Source organism: Sturnira hondurensis, unplaced genomic scaffold (assembly GCF_014824575.4).
Source record: "Sturnira hondurensis isolate 20B ecotype Veracruz unplaced genomic scaffold, ASM1482457v3 Scaffold0024805, whole genome shotgun sequence".
NCBI lineage: Eukaryota > Metazoa > Chordata > Mammalia > Chiroptera > Phyllostomidae > Sturnira > Sturnira hondurensis.
The window spans coordinates 3,049,754-3,068,420 of NW_028097436.1; the positions used below are offsets into that span (position 1 = coordinate 3,049,754).

Sequence of the window (18,667 nt, forward strand, 5' to 3'; positions counted from 1 at the left end):
CAAAGGAATGGCTATCTGTTGAGTTGACTTTTCTAGCTATAATGAAAACCAAAATGTAAACAAGTAACTCCATTTTTCAAGAGAATACTGTTTATCTAAAATTATGTACCAGTGGAGATATTTTTCAGACAAATAAAACTAAAAGTTAAGTACAAACAGTCTTTCATTTAAAAATATTCAAAAAGCTGTACTACAGGCAAAAAATTATTGAGATGATACATGATTAAAGAAGGAATAATGAACAGAAAAAAGTATAAATGTGAGAGTACAGCTAACTAAGCAATGATTTGATAAATAGTAGCAACGATGCATTATAGGGGCTTAAAATTAGAAGTAAAACACATGACTCACTAATAAATAATTCTGAGGTGATGACTTCAGGGGTCAAGTGTTCTAAAGTGTCTTGTATCACTTAGGAGGACGATAGGAGTGTGAACAACTTTAGACTTGGATAAGTTGGGTGAATGTATTAAAATGTTGAGAATAACCAATAAAATAACCATAAAAGAGTAATGACCAAAAAGGAGAGAAAAATAATCAATCCTTTAAAAAGAAAACAAAAATGGAAAAAGATGTATAACAAAATATGATTTTGTAGTAATATTTAAAATGGTGTATATTAATATAATGCTTCAATTAAAATTTAAACACTGTCAAAAATGTTTTAAGAAACTCAGCTATGTCATTAATAAAAAACACATCTAAAACATAAGGATACATTAAAGGTTGAAAATAAACATAGATAAAGATACAGTAGATGACTACTAACCATATGAAAACTACAGTAAACAAAGAACATAAAGAGAGTCTCTACATGTCAAAGGTTCAAGTCACCAGACATAGCAAACCTAAAGTATAATATCACTACATCAAAATAAACGGAGCAAAAATGGAAAGAACTACAAAAAATGGACTTTATCTTCAAAGCAAGAGATTTTGCTAAAAATTGATATAGTGTAAGCACACACACACAGAGACGATGTTCAGACCATATTAGATTTAAAAATATAATTAAAAACTTGATTCAGCTAACATTTATAGAACATTACACTGAACTGTAGGATATTTATACTTTTTAAGGACACCAAACCTTTGATATAAATGGCTATATAGGGGCAATAAAACAAGAAATACAGCTGTTCTTCCTGCTCATCATTTCCACTCAGCACTATACTGGAGGCCCCAACAAACACATCTGGAAAAAATAAAATAAAATATAAATGAAAAGATAAACTATCTTTATTTAAAGGTGACTTGATTGTCCATGTAGGAAACTTACAAGAATCATAAGACACTGTTAGATTTAAGAAATAAAATTCAATAAGAGAGACTATTTTAATAAATACAAAGCATTGAAAAATACAAATAAATCTAACAAAATATGTTAGAGACAAAATTGTATAACCTTATTAAGAATATTTAATAAGACTTAAATAAAAGCATAGTAGTACCATCTTCATAGATTGTAGAACTCCATATCATAAACATGTTAACTGGCACACAAATTGATCTATAAATTCAATATTATTCCAAAGGAAACCCCAAAATGATTATGTGTGTGTGTAATCTGAGCAGTTGACTCTAAAATTTCTATCAAAGTCCAATGATCCAAGAATAGCCAAGAAATTCCTGAAATACAAATCAAAGGGACTTGTCTTACTAAATCAAGATATATTATAAACTTACAGTACATAAGATAGTATAATGGCAGCACAGGAATCCATAAATTGACTAATAAAAAAGAATGCCTAATATAGAGTACAAATATATGAAAACTTAATTTATAGCAACGTTAATACTGAGGATCAGAGGAAGAAGACAGAACTTTTCAAAAATGGTGCTAACAATTTATAATAGCCAAGTGCTGGAAGAAACCTAAGTGCCCATCAGTAAATGAGTGGATCAATAAACTATGGTACATTTGCACAGTGGAATACTACACCACAGAAAGAAAGGAGCTCCTATCCTTTGTGACAGCATGGATGGAGCTAGAGAGCATTATGCTAAGTGAAATAAGCCAGGCAGTGAGGGGAAAATGATCTCACCATATGATCTCACCATTAACTGAAACATAATCAACAACAACAAAAAGCAAACAAAATATAACCAGAGACATTGAAAATAAGAACAATCTAACAATAACTGGCGGGGGGCAGGACAAAGGGGGTAAGGGTTTTCAGGAAATACTATAAAGGACACATGGACAAAACCGAGGAGAAGGATGGAAGAAAGGGAGGGAGGTAGGTTTGGCTGGGGTTAGGGGGAATGGTTGGGGGAAAATGCAGACAACTGTAATTGAACAATAAAATAATTTTTAAATGCTGCTAAAACAATTGGTCAAAAGGTAAAATGAAAAAAAAATTGAACTATTACTTCTCACCTTATACAAAGATATAGCAGGTATAGCATACACTTAAAATTGAAAGACAAAATGTAAGCTGGTTTTTCATAATTTTGAAACTGATAGGAATGGGAAGATAAATCAAACACGAAATTGAAAATGCGAATTCATCAATACACCAAAACAGAGTAAGAACAAACACCACAAATTGAGAAAAAAATATCTGCAATACATGTAAGTCACAATGAATTAATACATTCAGACTACAAAAAAACCTCCTACAAGATAATTTTTAAAAGGAACTATAAAATGAAAAATTTACAAAACACTTGAAATGAAACTTTGCAGAAAGAAAACCAAAAAAACAAGAAACAGTTCAAACAAATTTTAAAAACACCATTCATAAATCAATAAATGTGATTCACCACAAAAACAAAAGGATAGAAAACACATGATTACATCAATAGATGCAGAAAAACTTTTGATAAAATCCAGCACCTATTTACAATAAAAACTCTCAGCAAAGTTGGAATGGAGGGAACATAACTAAACATAATAAAGGCCATATACAACAAGCCCACTGACAACATTGTACTAAATGGATGAAAACTATAAGTGTTCCTCTTAAGAATGGGAACAAGACAGGGTGTCCACTTTCACCTCTCCTGTTCAACATATTACTGGAAGTCCTAGCCATAGCAACCAGACAAGAAGAAATAAAAGGCATCCAAATTGGAAAGGAGTGAAACTGTCTTTATTTGCAGATGACATGATACTGTACATACAGAACCCCAAATATTCCATCAAGAAACTACTAGAACTGATAAATGAATTCAGCAAAGTAGGATACAAAATTAATATTCAGAAATCAGTTGCATTTTACATGCCAATAATGAGTTAACAGAAATGGAAATTAAGGAAACAATCCCATTCACAATTGCTTCAAAAAGAATAAAATACCTAGGAATAAACCTAACCAAGTATATAAAAGACCTATACTCAGAAAATTATAAGACACCGAAGGAAGAAATTGAAGAAGATACAAATAAGTGGAAGCACATACTGTGTTCATGGACAGGCCAAATTAACATTATTAAAGTGCCCATACTTCCCAAAGCAATCTATAAACTCAATGCATTCCTGTAAAGAGTCCAATGATATATTTCACAGATTTAAAACAAATATTTCTAACATTTATATGGAACCACAAAAGGCCTCACATAATAACAGCTATTGAGAACAAAGTTGAAGGAATCATACTACCTAATACTAAACTATACTATAAGGCTATAGTAATCAAAACAGTCTGGTACTGGCATAAAAACAGACAAATAGGTTAATGATACAGAATAGAAAGCAGAGAAATAAATCCATACCTATATAGTTAATAGTGGACAGAGGAAGCAAGCACATACAATGGGTTAAAGATGGTTTATTCAATATATAGTGTTGAGAAAATTGGTCAAATACATGCAGAAAAATGAAGTTAGACCACCTTATTACACCATACACAAGAATAAATTCAAAATGGATCAAAGACAAATGTTAGACCCCAAACTATAAAAATCCTAGAAGAAATCACGGGCAGCAAAATCTCAGCCATTGCTTGTAGAAATTTTTTATCAGATATATCTCCCTAGGCAAGGGAAACAAAAGAAATAAACAAATGAGACCTCATCAAACTAAAATGTTTCTACATAGCAAAGGGAATCATCAACAAAATAAAAAGACAACCCACAGACTGGAAGTACATTTTCACCAAATATATCTGATGTGGGGTTAATATCCAAAATTTATAAAGTATTTACAAAACTCAACACCAAAAAACCAAACAACCCAATAAAATAATGGGCAAAGAACAAAAGGCTAGTAGGTTTCTGGCCAGGTAGGTAGATATGCTTCGCTTCCTCACATGACCAAAAGGATAACAACCAATTTAAAAACAAAAAAACAACCAGAAGTGCCACAGCCAAGGAGTTAAAGAAACATTCATCCAGAATGGTAGGAGGGGCAGAGACGGGAAGCCTGGGCGGCAAGGACACCCAACAAGGCAGCAGCTAGCAGACTGGGTCAAGCAAGACCATGGCTGGCAGGCTGGGAGCTCCCACATTTGTGAGCGGATCAGCCAGGAGAAACAACTTGGGATCAAGACAGACCACGCAAAACAGGGTTCCAGCACAGGGAAATAAAGCTTTGAAACCTCTGGCTGTAAAAATCTGTAGGGTTTGAGGCAGCAGGAGAAACTCCCAGTCTTGTAGGAGAGTCTGTTGCAGGGGCCTACAGAATCCTAGATGTACACAAGCCCATCCACCCAGGAAATAGAACCAGAAAGGGCACAATCTGCTTGTAGAAAGCGAGGCAAGAGACTGAAAGTGGGGCAAGAGCCAAGCAAGTGGCATTGTTCTCTCTCTAACCCCTCTCCCACATACAGTGCCACAATGCAAAAAAGTGGGTTTCCCTGCCCTTGTGAATATCCAAGGCTTTGCCCCTTACAACATTTAACAGGTGTGCCAAGACAAAGAAATACGGCCCAAATGAAAGAACAGAGCAAAACTCCCAAAAAAAAAATAAGAGATGAGGAGATAGCCAACCTATCAGATACAGAGTTCAAAATACTGGTGGCAATCTGAATGATCACAGAAATAATTGTGTATGGTCACAGAATAAAGGAAGAAGGGAAGGGTATGAAAAGTGAAATAAAGAAAAACATACAGGAAACCAACAGTGAAGGGAAGGAAACCAGTACTCAAATCAATGATTTGGAACAAAAGGAAGAACTAAACATTTAACAGGAACAGAATGAAGAATCAAGAATTCAGAAAAATGAAGAGAGGCTTAGGAACCTCTGGAACAACTTTAAATGTTTCAACATCCAAATTATAGGGGTTCCAGAAGTAGAGGAGGAAGAGCAAGAAATAGGAAACTTATTTGAAAAAATAATGAAAGAAAACTTCCCCAATCTGGCAAAGGAACTAGACATGCAAGACCAGGAAGCTCAGAAAGTCCCAATGAGGATGGATCCAAGGAGGTACACACCAAGACACACCATGATTAAACTGACCAAGATTAAAGATAAGGAGATATACTTTAAAAATAAAGTAGATGATAAATATAAAGAAAAAAATAGACAAAGTACCTGAATAGACACTTCTCCAAAGAGGACATACATCACTAATCACCAGAGAAATACAAATAAAAACCACAATGAGATACCATCTCACACCTGTCAGAATGGCTATCATCAATAAATCAACAATGTGCTGGTGAGGATGTAGAGAAAGGGGAATTCTTTTGCACTGTTGGTGGGAATGCAGACTGGTACAGCCATTGTGGAAAGTAGTATAGAGATACCTACAAAAATTAGAAATCTGCCACCCTGGCTGGTGTGTCTCAGTGGACTGAGCACTGCCCTGTGAACCAAAGGGTCACTGGTTTGATTCCCAGTCAGGGTATTTGCCTAGGTTTCAGGCCAGGTCCCCAGTGGGGGGCCCTTGAGGGGCAATCACACATTGATTATTTCTCTTCCTTTCTTTTTCCCTTCCCCTCTGTATATAATAAAATCTTTAAAAACATGGATCTCCTTTTGACCCAGCAATCCCAGTTCTGGGAATACATCTGAAGGAACCTAAAACACTACTTCAAAAGAACGTAAGAACCCCTATGGTCATTGCAGCATTGTTTGTAACTGCTAAGATATGGAAGTAGCCCAAGTGTCCATCAATAGGTGAGTGGATAAAACTATGGGATATTTACACAATGAAATTCTACTCAGATGTAAAAATGAAAATTTTACCCTTTGCTACAATATGGGTGGGACATTATGCTAAGTGGAATAAGCCAGTCAGAGAAATGCAAATACCACAGGATTTCACTTATATGTGGAATCTAACAAACTAACTGCAAACAGACTCACAGATGACAGCCAGTGGAGGGGACGTTCGGTGATGGATTGAGCACAAAAGACTCAAGGACATGGGCAACAGGGTGGTGATTGCTGGTGGGTGGGAGGGTATAAGGACTAAATGGTAAGATTAAAAATGTAATAATTGTATATATATATTTTTAAAAACCTTAATAAGCCCCTATCAAATAGGTAAAAATCACTACCAACTGTAGGGTAAGGAAATGGAAAAACTGGAACATGGAATATTTAAACATTGCTAGAGGGAATATATATTGTTATACTACTTGGGGGGACAAATTTGCACCATCTCCTAAATGTTCCATGGCCCAGTAATTATCCTACGTATGTACTCTAAGACTCTTTTTACAGTTACAAAACATGATGGAGAACGTTCAGAACTGAGCTAAGGGCAAAACACATGTCCATCAATGCAGAGTTAAAATGTGAGTTGTGAATGAAACTCACCTAACTATATACAACATGATCTAATCTCAGAAGAGTAATGAGAGTGGGAAACTGCACTGTAAAAGGATACATACAGCATGACTCAAGTTAGTCATGCATGAAGTTAAATACTTCATTGGCTGAAAAGCTCATGTTTTTTCCTGTAAGATGGCTCTAGTAGCACTTAGTCTTTTAACTTCATTTGAAACAATGTTGTTAGATTGCACTGTGAGCTGTCATAGCAGGGTGCATTTTAAGAAACTTCCCAGAATTGGTGAATTTTTATGTAGCCACTTTATTGTTGAAGACAAGAAAATGTGCAACATTTTCAGCATATTACATTGTATTATTCTAGGAAAGGTAAAAACACAGGTCAAACAAAAGGTTTGTGAAGTGTATGGAGAAGGTGCTGTGACTGACTGAACATGTCGGAAGTGGTTTGCGAAGTTTCATGCTGGAGATTTCTCACTGGACGATGCTCCACGGTCAGGTAGGCCAGCTGACGTTGATAGAGATCAAACTGAGACATTACTTGAGATTACAATGTTATAGCACACAGGAGATACCTATATACTTAAAATATCCAAATCAATGATGTTATTGGTGAAAATGAAAAATGTGTCTTTAATCTTATGGAAAAATCTCTATGGACTTTTTGGGCAACCCAATAATGTAGTTTACAGATATGTGCACATGTCATAAAACTACTATGGCAAAAGTAAGGCCATGATAAACTCAAAAGGGTTACCCATGAGAGGAGAGGGATCAACATTGGGAAGGTACACACAGATGATCATAAATCAAGTAGTCAAATTTAATGGTAGAAATGCACACAGTAGGTCCTTGAATAACATCATTTTCTTCAACATCATTTCACAAAATTGATGAGAGGAAAGGTTCCTGGCAAGGCCACTGTGTACTTAGTATGCTCTTCCCATACCCATGTAGGTTTTCTCTGGGTACTCTTGTTTTCTTTCTCCACATCCCAAAGATACTCACCAGGTGAAATGGCTTGTCTACATTACCCCTGTGCGTGTGCGTGCACACATATATGTACAATGGAAAGGCATCCTGACCCTAGCTCCTAGCTGCCCGGTTACCCACAGCCCTGAACTGCTTTTATTCATCTTTCTTAAATGTATGTATAACTCATTTGTTTCAATGCTCAACATTAAAATGTTTTGGGGGTTTTATTTGGAAGTTTAGTGGTGTTTCTGTGACCAGAAATATAAAGTAGAAACTTAACTGTTGTTTTTATCAATTAGCCTAAGGTAAAATTGGTTTTGTTATGCCTTATTTAGCTCACAATTTCAAAGAACCTATCAATGATGTTAAAGTGAAGACTTACTGTATTTACACACACTGATTTATCCTTGTACTTTACATACATAAGTACCCTTCATATCTACTGAATACTTTTTTAAAAATTTCAAACCCCAAGTCTTCAGATGTGGCAATAGCTGAAAGGAAATCAGATATCAAAATACAGACAACCATAACTCGGCACACAGCTATGGGTGTACTGAACTTTTCTAAAGCAAAAGAAAAAAAAGAAAAAAAAAGCCAGGCCATTGAAAAGTGTTTAATTATATGCAATTGTTTATTTAAAATAATTTCCAAGTCTTTACATAGCAGATTTTTTTCACTTTTCTCCCCTCAGACAGCTAGAAACCAACCTTTACATTTTTTGTTTTATTTTAAGCACCACATATGCCATTTTAGCAACAATACCCTTTATCATTACTAGAACCAAATATATTGACCAATAAGCAGTATAGATTTAATTATTTTCTTAGTAGTTATGGTGCCATTGACAAATTTCTTAGGATTTATCAGATGCTGGATGCTATTTTGAGCCATCTTCAACTAGCTGATTTAGGAAAATCATGCTACTTCCCCAGGCCTACTTTCTCTTGCAAAATAATTGACTGGATTAGAGTATTTCTATAGTTTCATCTGGCTATAAAAATCACATGAATATATTCCTCATCATTTTCAACTCAGTTTATTTGCTGCTACTTCACTTATAAAGCATGATTACTTATACTCAAGTAAATATGAAAGCATTAAAAAATAAATACAAGCCTAACATATCCTTAATCACTCTAATATACAGTGGAATCTTGGTTCTTGAACTTAATTCATTCTGGAACACTGTTCAAGAAGTGATTTGTTCAAAAATGTTATCTCCTTTATTCGTCATCTGAGAGACATGTAACTGATTATACCAGTATCAGCATGAAAGGGTTGTCAGGTAGAGAATCGAGACTCAAAGTTTTGTTCGACAACTGAGACATTTTTTCTGTGAACAACTTGGTTTAAGAATCAAATTGTTCAAGAACCGTGATGTTTGAGAACTGAGGTCTGACTATATTCCCATTAATACATAAAAGGTTTTTCACTTGAATTTTCCTTTTTTATTACTATTTGTTTATTTAAAGTCATGACTATAAAATGAATGCTTTTAAAAGCAAAAGATACATTTAAATGACAAAAATAAGCAATCATGAAAATCTACTGTATACTTTGCCAAGGTTGAATAAAAAATGTAAGTCAATCTTCAAATTTAGCCTTAACAAAAATTCTCTCCTGATTGTAAAATCATTTAATAATTTACATTTACCTATCTGAACACCAGCTTCCAAAATGTGTGTGTGTGTGTGTGTGTGTACATACAGATGCTAGATAAAAATATATGGGCACCAGGAACTGAAGATTAAACTTCTAAAAACTAATATTCAATTCAAAATAAGATGAACATTTCTAATAGATGAGAATTTTATGAAACTATTTTTCTCAATAGAAATGAGATGTGGCATTTCCTTACAATAACAGCTTAGTAATCATCTTAGATAAATTTTGGAGTAATCCCAGTTTCAATCACTGATATAAAAACAAACACTTTTCATGAAATTATCTTTTATGTGACTACAATATTCTCATTTACTTGGGATAATTTATGCTTTGATTTTAAACACTGTTTTTAGATATCTGGAATTACCAGAACTGAGTTTTTTGAAACATGTATGTATTACTAATAGTAGACTATATGCAGAGGTAAGAAACATTTCACTATATACTGATTGGGTTTCCTTAAGTATATCTGATCAACTATTAGCAGTGATGCTGGTGGGAATAAGTGATATTCTCAACTTTTCCTTTTAAAAAATACATAATCCCTGTAACATTAATTACTAAATATGTTACTTTTTTAATAAGGAATGACTGCTTTTAGGCCCCAGTATGATGAAAAGACACTAAAAATTGCATCTAATACCTGTATTATCACTGAGAAGCTATAACACAAATGATAGTTTTAAGTATGTGACATTAAGCAAAAAATGAAAATCATTATAAGTTTATCAAAAGAAACAATAGACAATGGGAAAAAATTAAATGAGCACAAAGTAGGTCCCAAAGATTATACTATGACTCTGAACTAGATTTTCAAAGCAAAAGGCATCTACATATAATTCCTGTGAATATTTCTTATACTGTGAAAGTAAATCTCAAAGCAGATGTAGCCTAATTCAGTCAAAGATAAATACTCAGATGAACCAGAAGTTCCATTTGCTAAAGTGCACCAGCTAACCAAATCTGCTCTGGTCCTGCTACTAAGCATGGTCCAGAAATGGCCATCACTCATGCCAATTCATTCACTCACTGTGCTATCAACAGTCATATAGAACAATGGATTTTTTTAAACCAAAGTCTTTGTACAGTGGACTATAGAAACAACAATCCTAAATATACTATCTTCTAAAACTCCAGAGAATATAATAACTTCATTGTTTTTAAATACCGAAAATGTAAAGGGTCCATACAAATTAAGAATTGTATTAAGCATATACTCTTTACTTTAATATTCACTTGACCTGTGCTCTTAAAATCTCTATGAGAGAAGCAGGTATTTTTCCCCATGTCTTTTGGCAATAGATTCAAAAGCAAAGTAGCAGTGCTGTTGAATCCCATGGAACTTTTTTTAAAGCTAAATTATTCAATATCTGTATTGTTATTGCACTCATAACCTGCCCGGAATACATCTACAGTAACTCAGCAACAGTGAATGCAAAAAAAGTAAGGTAAGTGGGTCTACAAATCATTTCATTTCTTTATTAGATAAGAAAGTTTTCATAGAAGAAAGGCAAATAACTGCAATTCAAATATGATTATATATGCTTAATAATTATTTAACCTTATATAAAATTAAGTCTAACTCTCACTACTACAAATCTGTAATGAATCAGAAAAAGATTTACAGTACACAAAGCCTTGACTATTGTTGCATTCCACTCTTGAAGTCACTCTGAGTTAAAACAGCAATTTTTCCAAGATTTAAAGAAAAATATATTTTATAAAAGGGATTCTTTTTAATCACTGAATACATATTTTTTATTACTAAGACAGAAACAAGTTATACTTTTCCCCCCACTATAATTCACTCTGATGAAAGAAAGATTTCTCTCTTTTCTAACTTCTAACAAAAGCTACCCTTTCAAGACTAAAGGAATTATCAGTAGGCATTCTTTCTTTGTGATTTAAGTTATTTATCTCTAAAATATGTCAAGTAAGCTTTTAAAGATTCAGGGAGGGGGAGCTTCATGATTTTTTCTCTCAGTAAATTCTGAGGTGGCTCCTCTGGCTTCATGGCTTCAGTGTGATCTTTCTCTTCCTCTTCTTTGCTATCTTCTTCCATTTTTTCATCCTCTTCACTGTCTAGAGGCTGAGGAATAAGCTGATTACCAACAAATACATAAGTGTTAATTCTCTGTTTAACTCTCTTTCTTTTCCTTTTGGGTGGAGCCCTCTGAGGAATCCCCTTGGCTTGCATCTCATCATTTATGAAATTTCTAAGTGTGCGTCGAATGTAAATACGAGCCAAGTCCTGCAGATTCCTTACTGCACAGGGGGCTATAAAACACACACATAAAAAAACATAAGAAGAAAAACATATTATTAATTTCTTCACATAACAAAATGTGCATTTCCTAGAAATGTTAGAGAACAGCAGGTATAAAAACTATGACTTTCAAACTAATGAAGATTTCAAGGCGTTTACTATGCCAAGCACCATTCTAAGCACTGAGGACAGTGGACACAGTGCAGAGGTATATATGATATATGTAGAGATTTGGGTGTGACTCTGTATCTTCATAAAAATTCTTTGGAAGGGAAAATAATAACTTATAAACAGAGTACATGAGAATTAACTAGCTAGGTGACAAGAATAGTAGAGAGACTTTACCCTACATATGTTTTATATTTTTTGATGTTAAAATAAACCTATTTAGAAAACCTAAATAAAGGCATATTTGAACAGATGCCCATGTATAAGCTCTAAAGCTGGTGTGTGCATGTATACACACACACAGAGTTTCTATCTTTCTGTAAGTCAACAATTAGAACTGGTTCATATGGAAAGGGCTGCCAGAAATGCTCTAAAGAAACACTTGTTAATTCGAAGAAACACTAAAGATTTCTATAAGTTATTGATGTTTACTTCTACCGAATGCATCAGAACTGGAACATACCCTTTCTGCTTCACTCCCACCTCCCACAGATCTACAAATGTGTAAGCCCTAGAACCACATACTCTTCTTGGAAGCCTGCTCCAACATCTTACACATAAATAAATTCTCTAGTCCCCACCTAAAATTCATTTCTCCTAGTTTCCATTCCTGTAAAAATAAAACTATTATCAAGGATACTTCTCAAATACCTAAACTAAATAAAACACAATCCTCCGAAGTTGAACATCATTAAAAAATCTTCATCATTCACTTTTCATTTCTTTACTTCTGGTTCTCTTTTTTCAATGCCTCCCATTCAAAACTTTTTGTTATAACATTTGAAAAGCTGCCATGTTTAGTTATTCATATATTGTCTGTCTTTGTTGTCATTCTGTGAGCTCTAGAAGGGGAGGAGCTCTGGCATTTCCTCTTTGTGGCCCCCAAAGGGCCCTGTAGGACCAGCTTTGCATGGTACATCATCCTACACATGGCTCCCAGTGTGCTTCCTGTGTTCTTCACACCATGGCCTTATGCCCTGGCCTATGACCAATGACCAACTAGATATACTCTGTAATAGCAGAAACATTTAAAAAAAAATACCCAAGGGTAGGAGACCTAACTGATTCAAAGATCCCTTGCTATATACCTATTATATGTGAATAAATAAAAAATACTTTTAAAAATTGTCTTTTTTCAACTCTCTACTGAAACCTGAAATGAAAAAGAATTCCAGGGAGCCATATTTGGTATGTTTAGCTAGAAAACTTTTTTTTTTTTTTTTTTTTACTTTTCTTCTTTCTGTTTGGACCTGCCACCAACTATATGAGGTGAAAATTGAAAGAACGTAAAATTTTTTAGTTCAAGTCCTATTTCTGCCAATGATTAGTTTTGCAAACATGGTTACATAACAACAGGTATGAAATGTGCTCCCTTATATGTTAAAGTGTGTAAAATACCACCTACTCTACCTCCCAAAACTGTTCATCAAGTTACTTAATATTCATGTAAAAACTATGTGTTAAATAAAATATATGCCAGGTATTAGTAAAGAATTCATTTATTTAATACATAGAGAGGATGATTTACACTAAGAAACTCCTTAGTCTTATGGAGAGTATATATTTGGGGGACAGGTAGATTAAAAATAATTACTAAAAACAAAGCCTAGGAAATAAGAAAAAACACCAATGATGTAGAAAATAATGTGGGATACAGCTAATTTCGACTACAAAAGTAGTCGAAAATAATCTCCCTGAGGAAGTCATGTTTGAGCTAGGATCTAAATGACATGAAGAAACAACCAAAGAGAACATCAAAGCCCTAAGAGGTAAATGAGCTTAGCATGTTCAAAGAGCTTGAATAAAGGCTAGTTTAGGTCAAGTTTGGAGCAGGAAGAAAAGAGTAAGAGACATGATCACGCATGGTCTTGAAGGCCTTGGTAAAGAATGTGCAATGTATTGCAGATACTGAAGGGTTTTAAGAAGGCAAAAGTTATAATGAAATGAAAATGACACTACGGCTCTCCTGTGGAGTAGACTGTAAAGAGAAGGGGCAGGAGGTCATCTGGAACACTCCAATAATCCAGTGAAATGTGACCACACTTCCATGGGCATGGGAGTAGGGGACAGTGGCAAAAAAGATGGAGAGAAGTGGACAAATTTAAAATATATTTTGAAGATAGGATGAACAGAGACTGATTGTGGGAGATTTCTGACCTACTAGCAGACACTAACGCCAATTATTAACATAGATAAAGCATAATTTGGGAAGAAGAAAATAAAAGATTTGTTTTGTTTTTGTTAAATCTGAAATCCCAAATGGAAATTTCAGGAATAGTAACAACAGTGACATACCAGTCACCATTTCAATGTTTTATATGTAATTAACTCAAGGCTAAATGAGGAAAGTGAAGTGGAGGAGAGGTTAAATAACTTGCTCAAGATCATGGAGAGCCTAAGTGACATGAGTTAGAACCTGAATATGCAAGCATTTGACTGCAAAGGCTATGCTTCTTTCCTACCACCACTGATTCAAAAGAGCATAAGCACCCCTATGTTCATTGCAGCATTACTTACAGTGGCCAAGATATGGAAGCAGCCTGAGTGTCCATCAGTAGGTGAGCTGATAAAACAACTACAGGGCATTTACACAATGGAATACTACTCAGCATGGATGGACCTGGAGAACATCATGCTAAGTGAACTAAGCCAGTCAGAGAAAGACAAATACCATATAATTTCATTCACATATGGAATCTAATGAACAAACTGAACAAACTAAACAAGCAAAATAGTGAAAGATACATAGAGAGCAGGATGACATCGAAGGAGGGGATAAGGGGCAGAGAGAATGAGGAAAAAAGGACTCGGTGATTGTGATGGGGAGTGGGGTGTAAGAGGACTAAATGGTAATGGAAAAAATACAATAAAAAAAAGATGACTGTGGGACTCAGGGGCAAGGTCAGGGCTGGAGACAGAAATCTGGGAGTCATCAGCCCACCATGACAGACAATGACCAGATAGCGCCCAAGAGACTATAAACAGAGAAAAAGGCACAAGGTGAGCTCTGCAGAAGGCAAGGATGGAAAAAAATCTCCAAGAGTTTTGAACGCTATAAAGGAGCCAAGAAACAGAAGCTATTATTAGTCTTCTCAGCTAGTCTTCACTCTTCAACCTCTCTCACATTACGACTGATGTTCTCTTTTGACACCTTAATTATGTTCTTTCTCTGCCAACAATGGCTGCTATTCCAGAGTCACTCTCATAATGATGAACCGTTCGATCTTACACTGTCAGAATACCTGAACTTCTCATAAAGAAACAACTAGACCTAGAGTAGAAAAGGATTCAGACTTAACTTTAACAGTTTTTAAAACTCAGAAGTATTAAAATAGCATCCACATGTGCTTCATCTCCAAGTCATCCTGCACGGCAAAGCAACTTTTAATTAACTTTCAACCTTACCTATTCAAAAATCCCCCAAATTTTCTACTCTTTGACACTCCCTCCTTTGTTTCTAATGCTTCCGGTTATAGATAAAGATTTAATGAACCAAACAATACTAATCATGAGTGCCACAAAATCTTATATCAAATTGAAGCTTTCACTCTATAATCACAATTAAGGTTATCTCTAATATTCACATGTACTCTCCAATTGTTTCCCAAAAGACATTCCCTAAACAGATTTTATAAGAACCTAGTAGTCAGCACTCTCATCTTCACTGGTAAGCAAAGATTGAAAAAGGCATTTTATTGCCTTTTATTTATATATAAAACAAAAATATACATGAAATTTATATATATGTATATGTTTATATAGATTTGTACGTATACATTTAATATTTGGAGATCAAACCTCCAAACTCATTACTTTTGCCATTTTATACCTATGAAAACAACAACTTCTACAACTCAATGTGGTATAGTGCCATAATTTATAAAGTCAATCTTGTGCCTTTTGATACTGTGATTTGTAAGAAATGTACATTTACCTTTCCATTCCTGACACAGAACTCCTAAAACAACTGAAATTTCCTAAATGATAAGATCATAAAGGTGAAAACAGTATCTTTTGTTGTTCATAAAAAGTTCCACCTGAGTTTACATTGATAAGGTGCCTTTTGGTAAACCCCTAAGGATGCTGAGCTGGTTGCCAGGGGAAACCGACTACGTAGAAAGCTTCTGGGCTGATAACACGTGAAGGTGCTAGGAGAGGGGCATACTCTGAGAGGGCATGGCACTCTAAGTCATCCTCACAGACCTTGCCCTACACACTGATTCCATCTGGCTGTTCCTGAGTTGGATCTTCTTATAACTCCAATAATCTAGTAAGTAAACTGTTTTCCTGGGCTCTGTGAGCTACTCTAACAAATGATCAAACTCTAGGAGGGGGTCATGAGAACCTCTCATTTATAGCCAGCCTGTCAGAGACATGGGTGACAACTTGGACCTGCAATTGGTGTCTGAAGCTGGAGGAGTAAAGTGTTGTGTGACAAAGCCCTTATTAACCTGTGGGGTCTCTGCGAACACTGGTTAGTGTCAGAACTAAAACAGATCATAAGGACACCCTCCTGGTGTCCAAATAGAACTGGAGAATTGCTCAGTGTGGAAAATTCCACACACCTGGAGCACAGAAGGATTGGCAAGTGGTATACAGAAAAAACAGGGTTTTCTTTTAGTTGGCTGCCACCATTTTCTCCTTTACATCTTCTAACAGGCCTGCCCTGAACCTTAAGTGGTGTATCATTATTCATAGAATATCTTATACCAAAATATATATTTATATGTATTTGCATATGTAAAAATACATATTAAATGTATACGTACAAATCTATATAAACATATACATATATATAAATTTCATGTATATTTTTGTTTTATAGATAAATATGTAATATCCACATTAAACACATACTTATACATACTTGTATATGAATAAATACATATTAAATATACATATTTTTAATCTGAATAAAAATCAGTGATGAATCTGAGTAATAGTTATAACTACTACATTTTAGTTAACTGTTCGTATAAGCAGTTTCACAGCTACAAAATACATTTGGTAGGGACTTCCGCCAAGATGGAGGCATAGGTGGAAACACTGTGCCTTCTCCCACAACCAAGTTTAAAGACAACAAAGTTTTAGTAACAAAAACACAGCCAAAACACAGAAAATTGAACTATATGGAAGTCCAACAACAACGAACCGTTCAAGCCAGACTGGTAAGAGGGGCGAAGCTAGCAGCGGACCTGGGTTGGGCAGGAAAGATCCCCTGACCCAGGCGCACAGGCAGCCATGGGCAGATCCCAGGTGTGGGGTTGCGACGGGCGGACCCAGTGAGGGCGCAAGGTGGCACACTGACCGAGGTCACAAATCACGCACAGATAAACCAGCAAAGGAGCGAGCAGTGAGACCGACTGCGCAGGCCCCAGCAGCGGGAAGCAGCAGAGGGGACCGCCATTGCTCCTCTCTGACCCTGCCCCCACATACAGCGTCACAACCCAGCAACTGAGTTGCCCCGCCCTGGTGAACACCAAGGGCTTTACTCCTCATACATAACAGGCACAAACAGACCAAAATATGGCTCAATAACTCAAAGCCCCAGAGCCGATAACTCTAAGCGACCAAGAAACAGCCAACCTCTCAGATGCACAGTTCAAAACACTGGTGATCAAGATGCTCACAGAACTGATTGATTTTAGTCACAAATTAGGGGAACAAATGAAGGCTAAATTAGTTGAAATGAAGGGAAATGCACAGGAAACCAATAGTGATGGAAAGGAAACTGGGACTCAAATCAATGGAATGGACCAGAAGGAAGAAAAAAATGACCAAATAGAAAAGAATGAACAAACAAGAATTCAAAAAAATGAGGAGAGGCTTAAGAACCTCCAGGACATCTTTAAACATCCCAACATGTGAATTATAGGGGTACCAGAGGGGAAAAGGAACAGCCACGAGTGGAAAACTTATTTGAACAAATAATAAAGAAGAACTTCCCCAATCTGGCAAAGGAAATAGACTTCCAGGAAATCCAAAAAGCTCAAAGACTCCCAAAGAAGTTGGACCCAAGGAGGAACACACCAAGGCACATCATAATTGCATTAGCCAAGATTAAAATGAAGGAGAGAATTCTAGAAGCAGCAAGAGATAAGGGGACAGTCACCTACAAAGGACTTCCCATCAGACTGTTGGCGGATTTCTCAAAAGAGACCTTACAGGCAAGAAGGGGCTGGAAAGAAGTATTCCACGTCATTAAATCCAAAGACCTACAACCAAAATTGCTCTATCCAGCAAAGCTTTCATTCAGAATGGAAGGGCAGGTAAAGTGCTTCACAGATAAGATCAAATTCAAGAAGTTCATCATCACCAAGCCCTTATTATATGAAATGTTAAAGGGACTTATCTAAGAAAAAGAAGATAAAAAATATGAACAGTGAAAGGACAGCAAAGTCACAGTTATTAACAACCACACCTAAAACAAAAGCAACCCAAGAGGACAGCTAGATCGGGAGCTGAACCATAGAAATGAAGAACACATGGAGGGTTAGCAACAGGGGAGTGGGAGGAGGAGAAGGGGGGAGAAGGTACAGAGAAAATATAGCATATACAGTAGGTAGAAAATAGATAAGGGGGAGGGCAAGAATAGTGGGGGAAATATAGAATCTAACGAACTTGAGACACGTGGTCATAAACCAAAGGGGGGGAATGGTGGGGAAGGGGTGTGCAGGGTGAAGGGGAATGAAGGGGGGGAATAGAACTGTAATGGCATAATCAATAAAATATATTTAAAAAATACATTTGGTAAACAATTTGCACATGTATTTTTTAAGTTTTTCTGCTTGTACTAACATTCTTTCATAATTTAACTCCCTATAATTATGAAATGTTCTCTGAACAGAAAACTATTTATTTATTTATTTTTATCCTCACTGGAGGACACTTTTTCATTGTGTTTAGAAAG

The 18,667-nt window shown here is 35.5% G+C and overlaps 1 protein-coding gene across 3 annotated transcripts in view; it reads right to left on the bottom strand.

Annotated features, from left to right (window-relative positions):
• Positions 1 to 8,395: 8,395 nt before the first annotated feature.
• Positions 8,396 to 18,667, bottom strand: part of PCMTD1 (protein-L-isoaspartate (D-aspartate) O-methyltransferase domain containing 1) — a 95,459-nt gene continuing 85,187 nt past the window's right edge. For all 3 annotated transcript variants that reach the window (XM_037038685.1, XM_037038686.1, XM_037038687.1), the window contains one exon: positions 8,396 to 11,600. In XM_037038685.1, the coding sequence (XP_036894580.1) occupies positions 11,233 to 11,600 (368 nt within the window). In that variant the 3' untranslated portion in view covers positions 8,396 to 11,232. The remainder of the gene's footprint in view (positions 11,601 to 18,667) is intronic.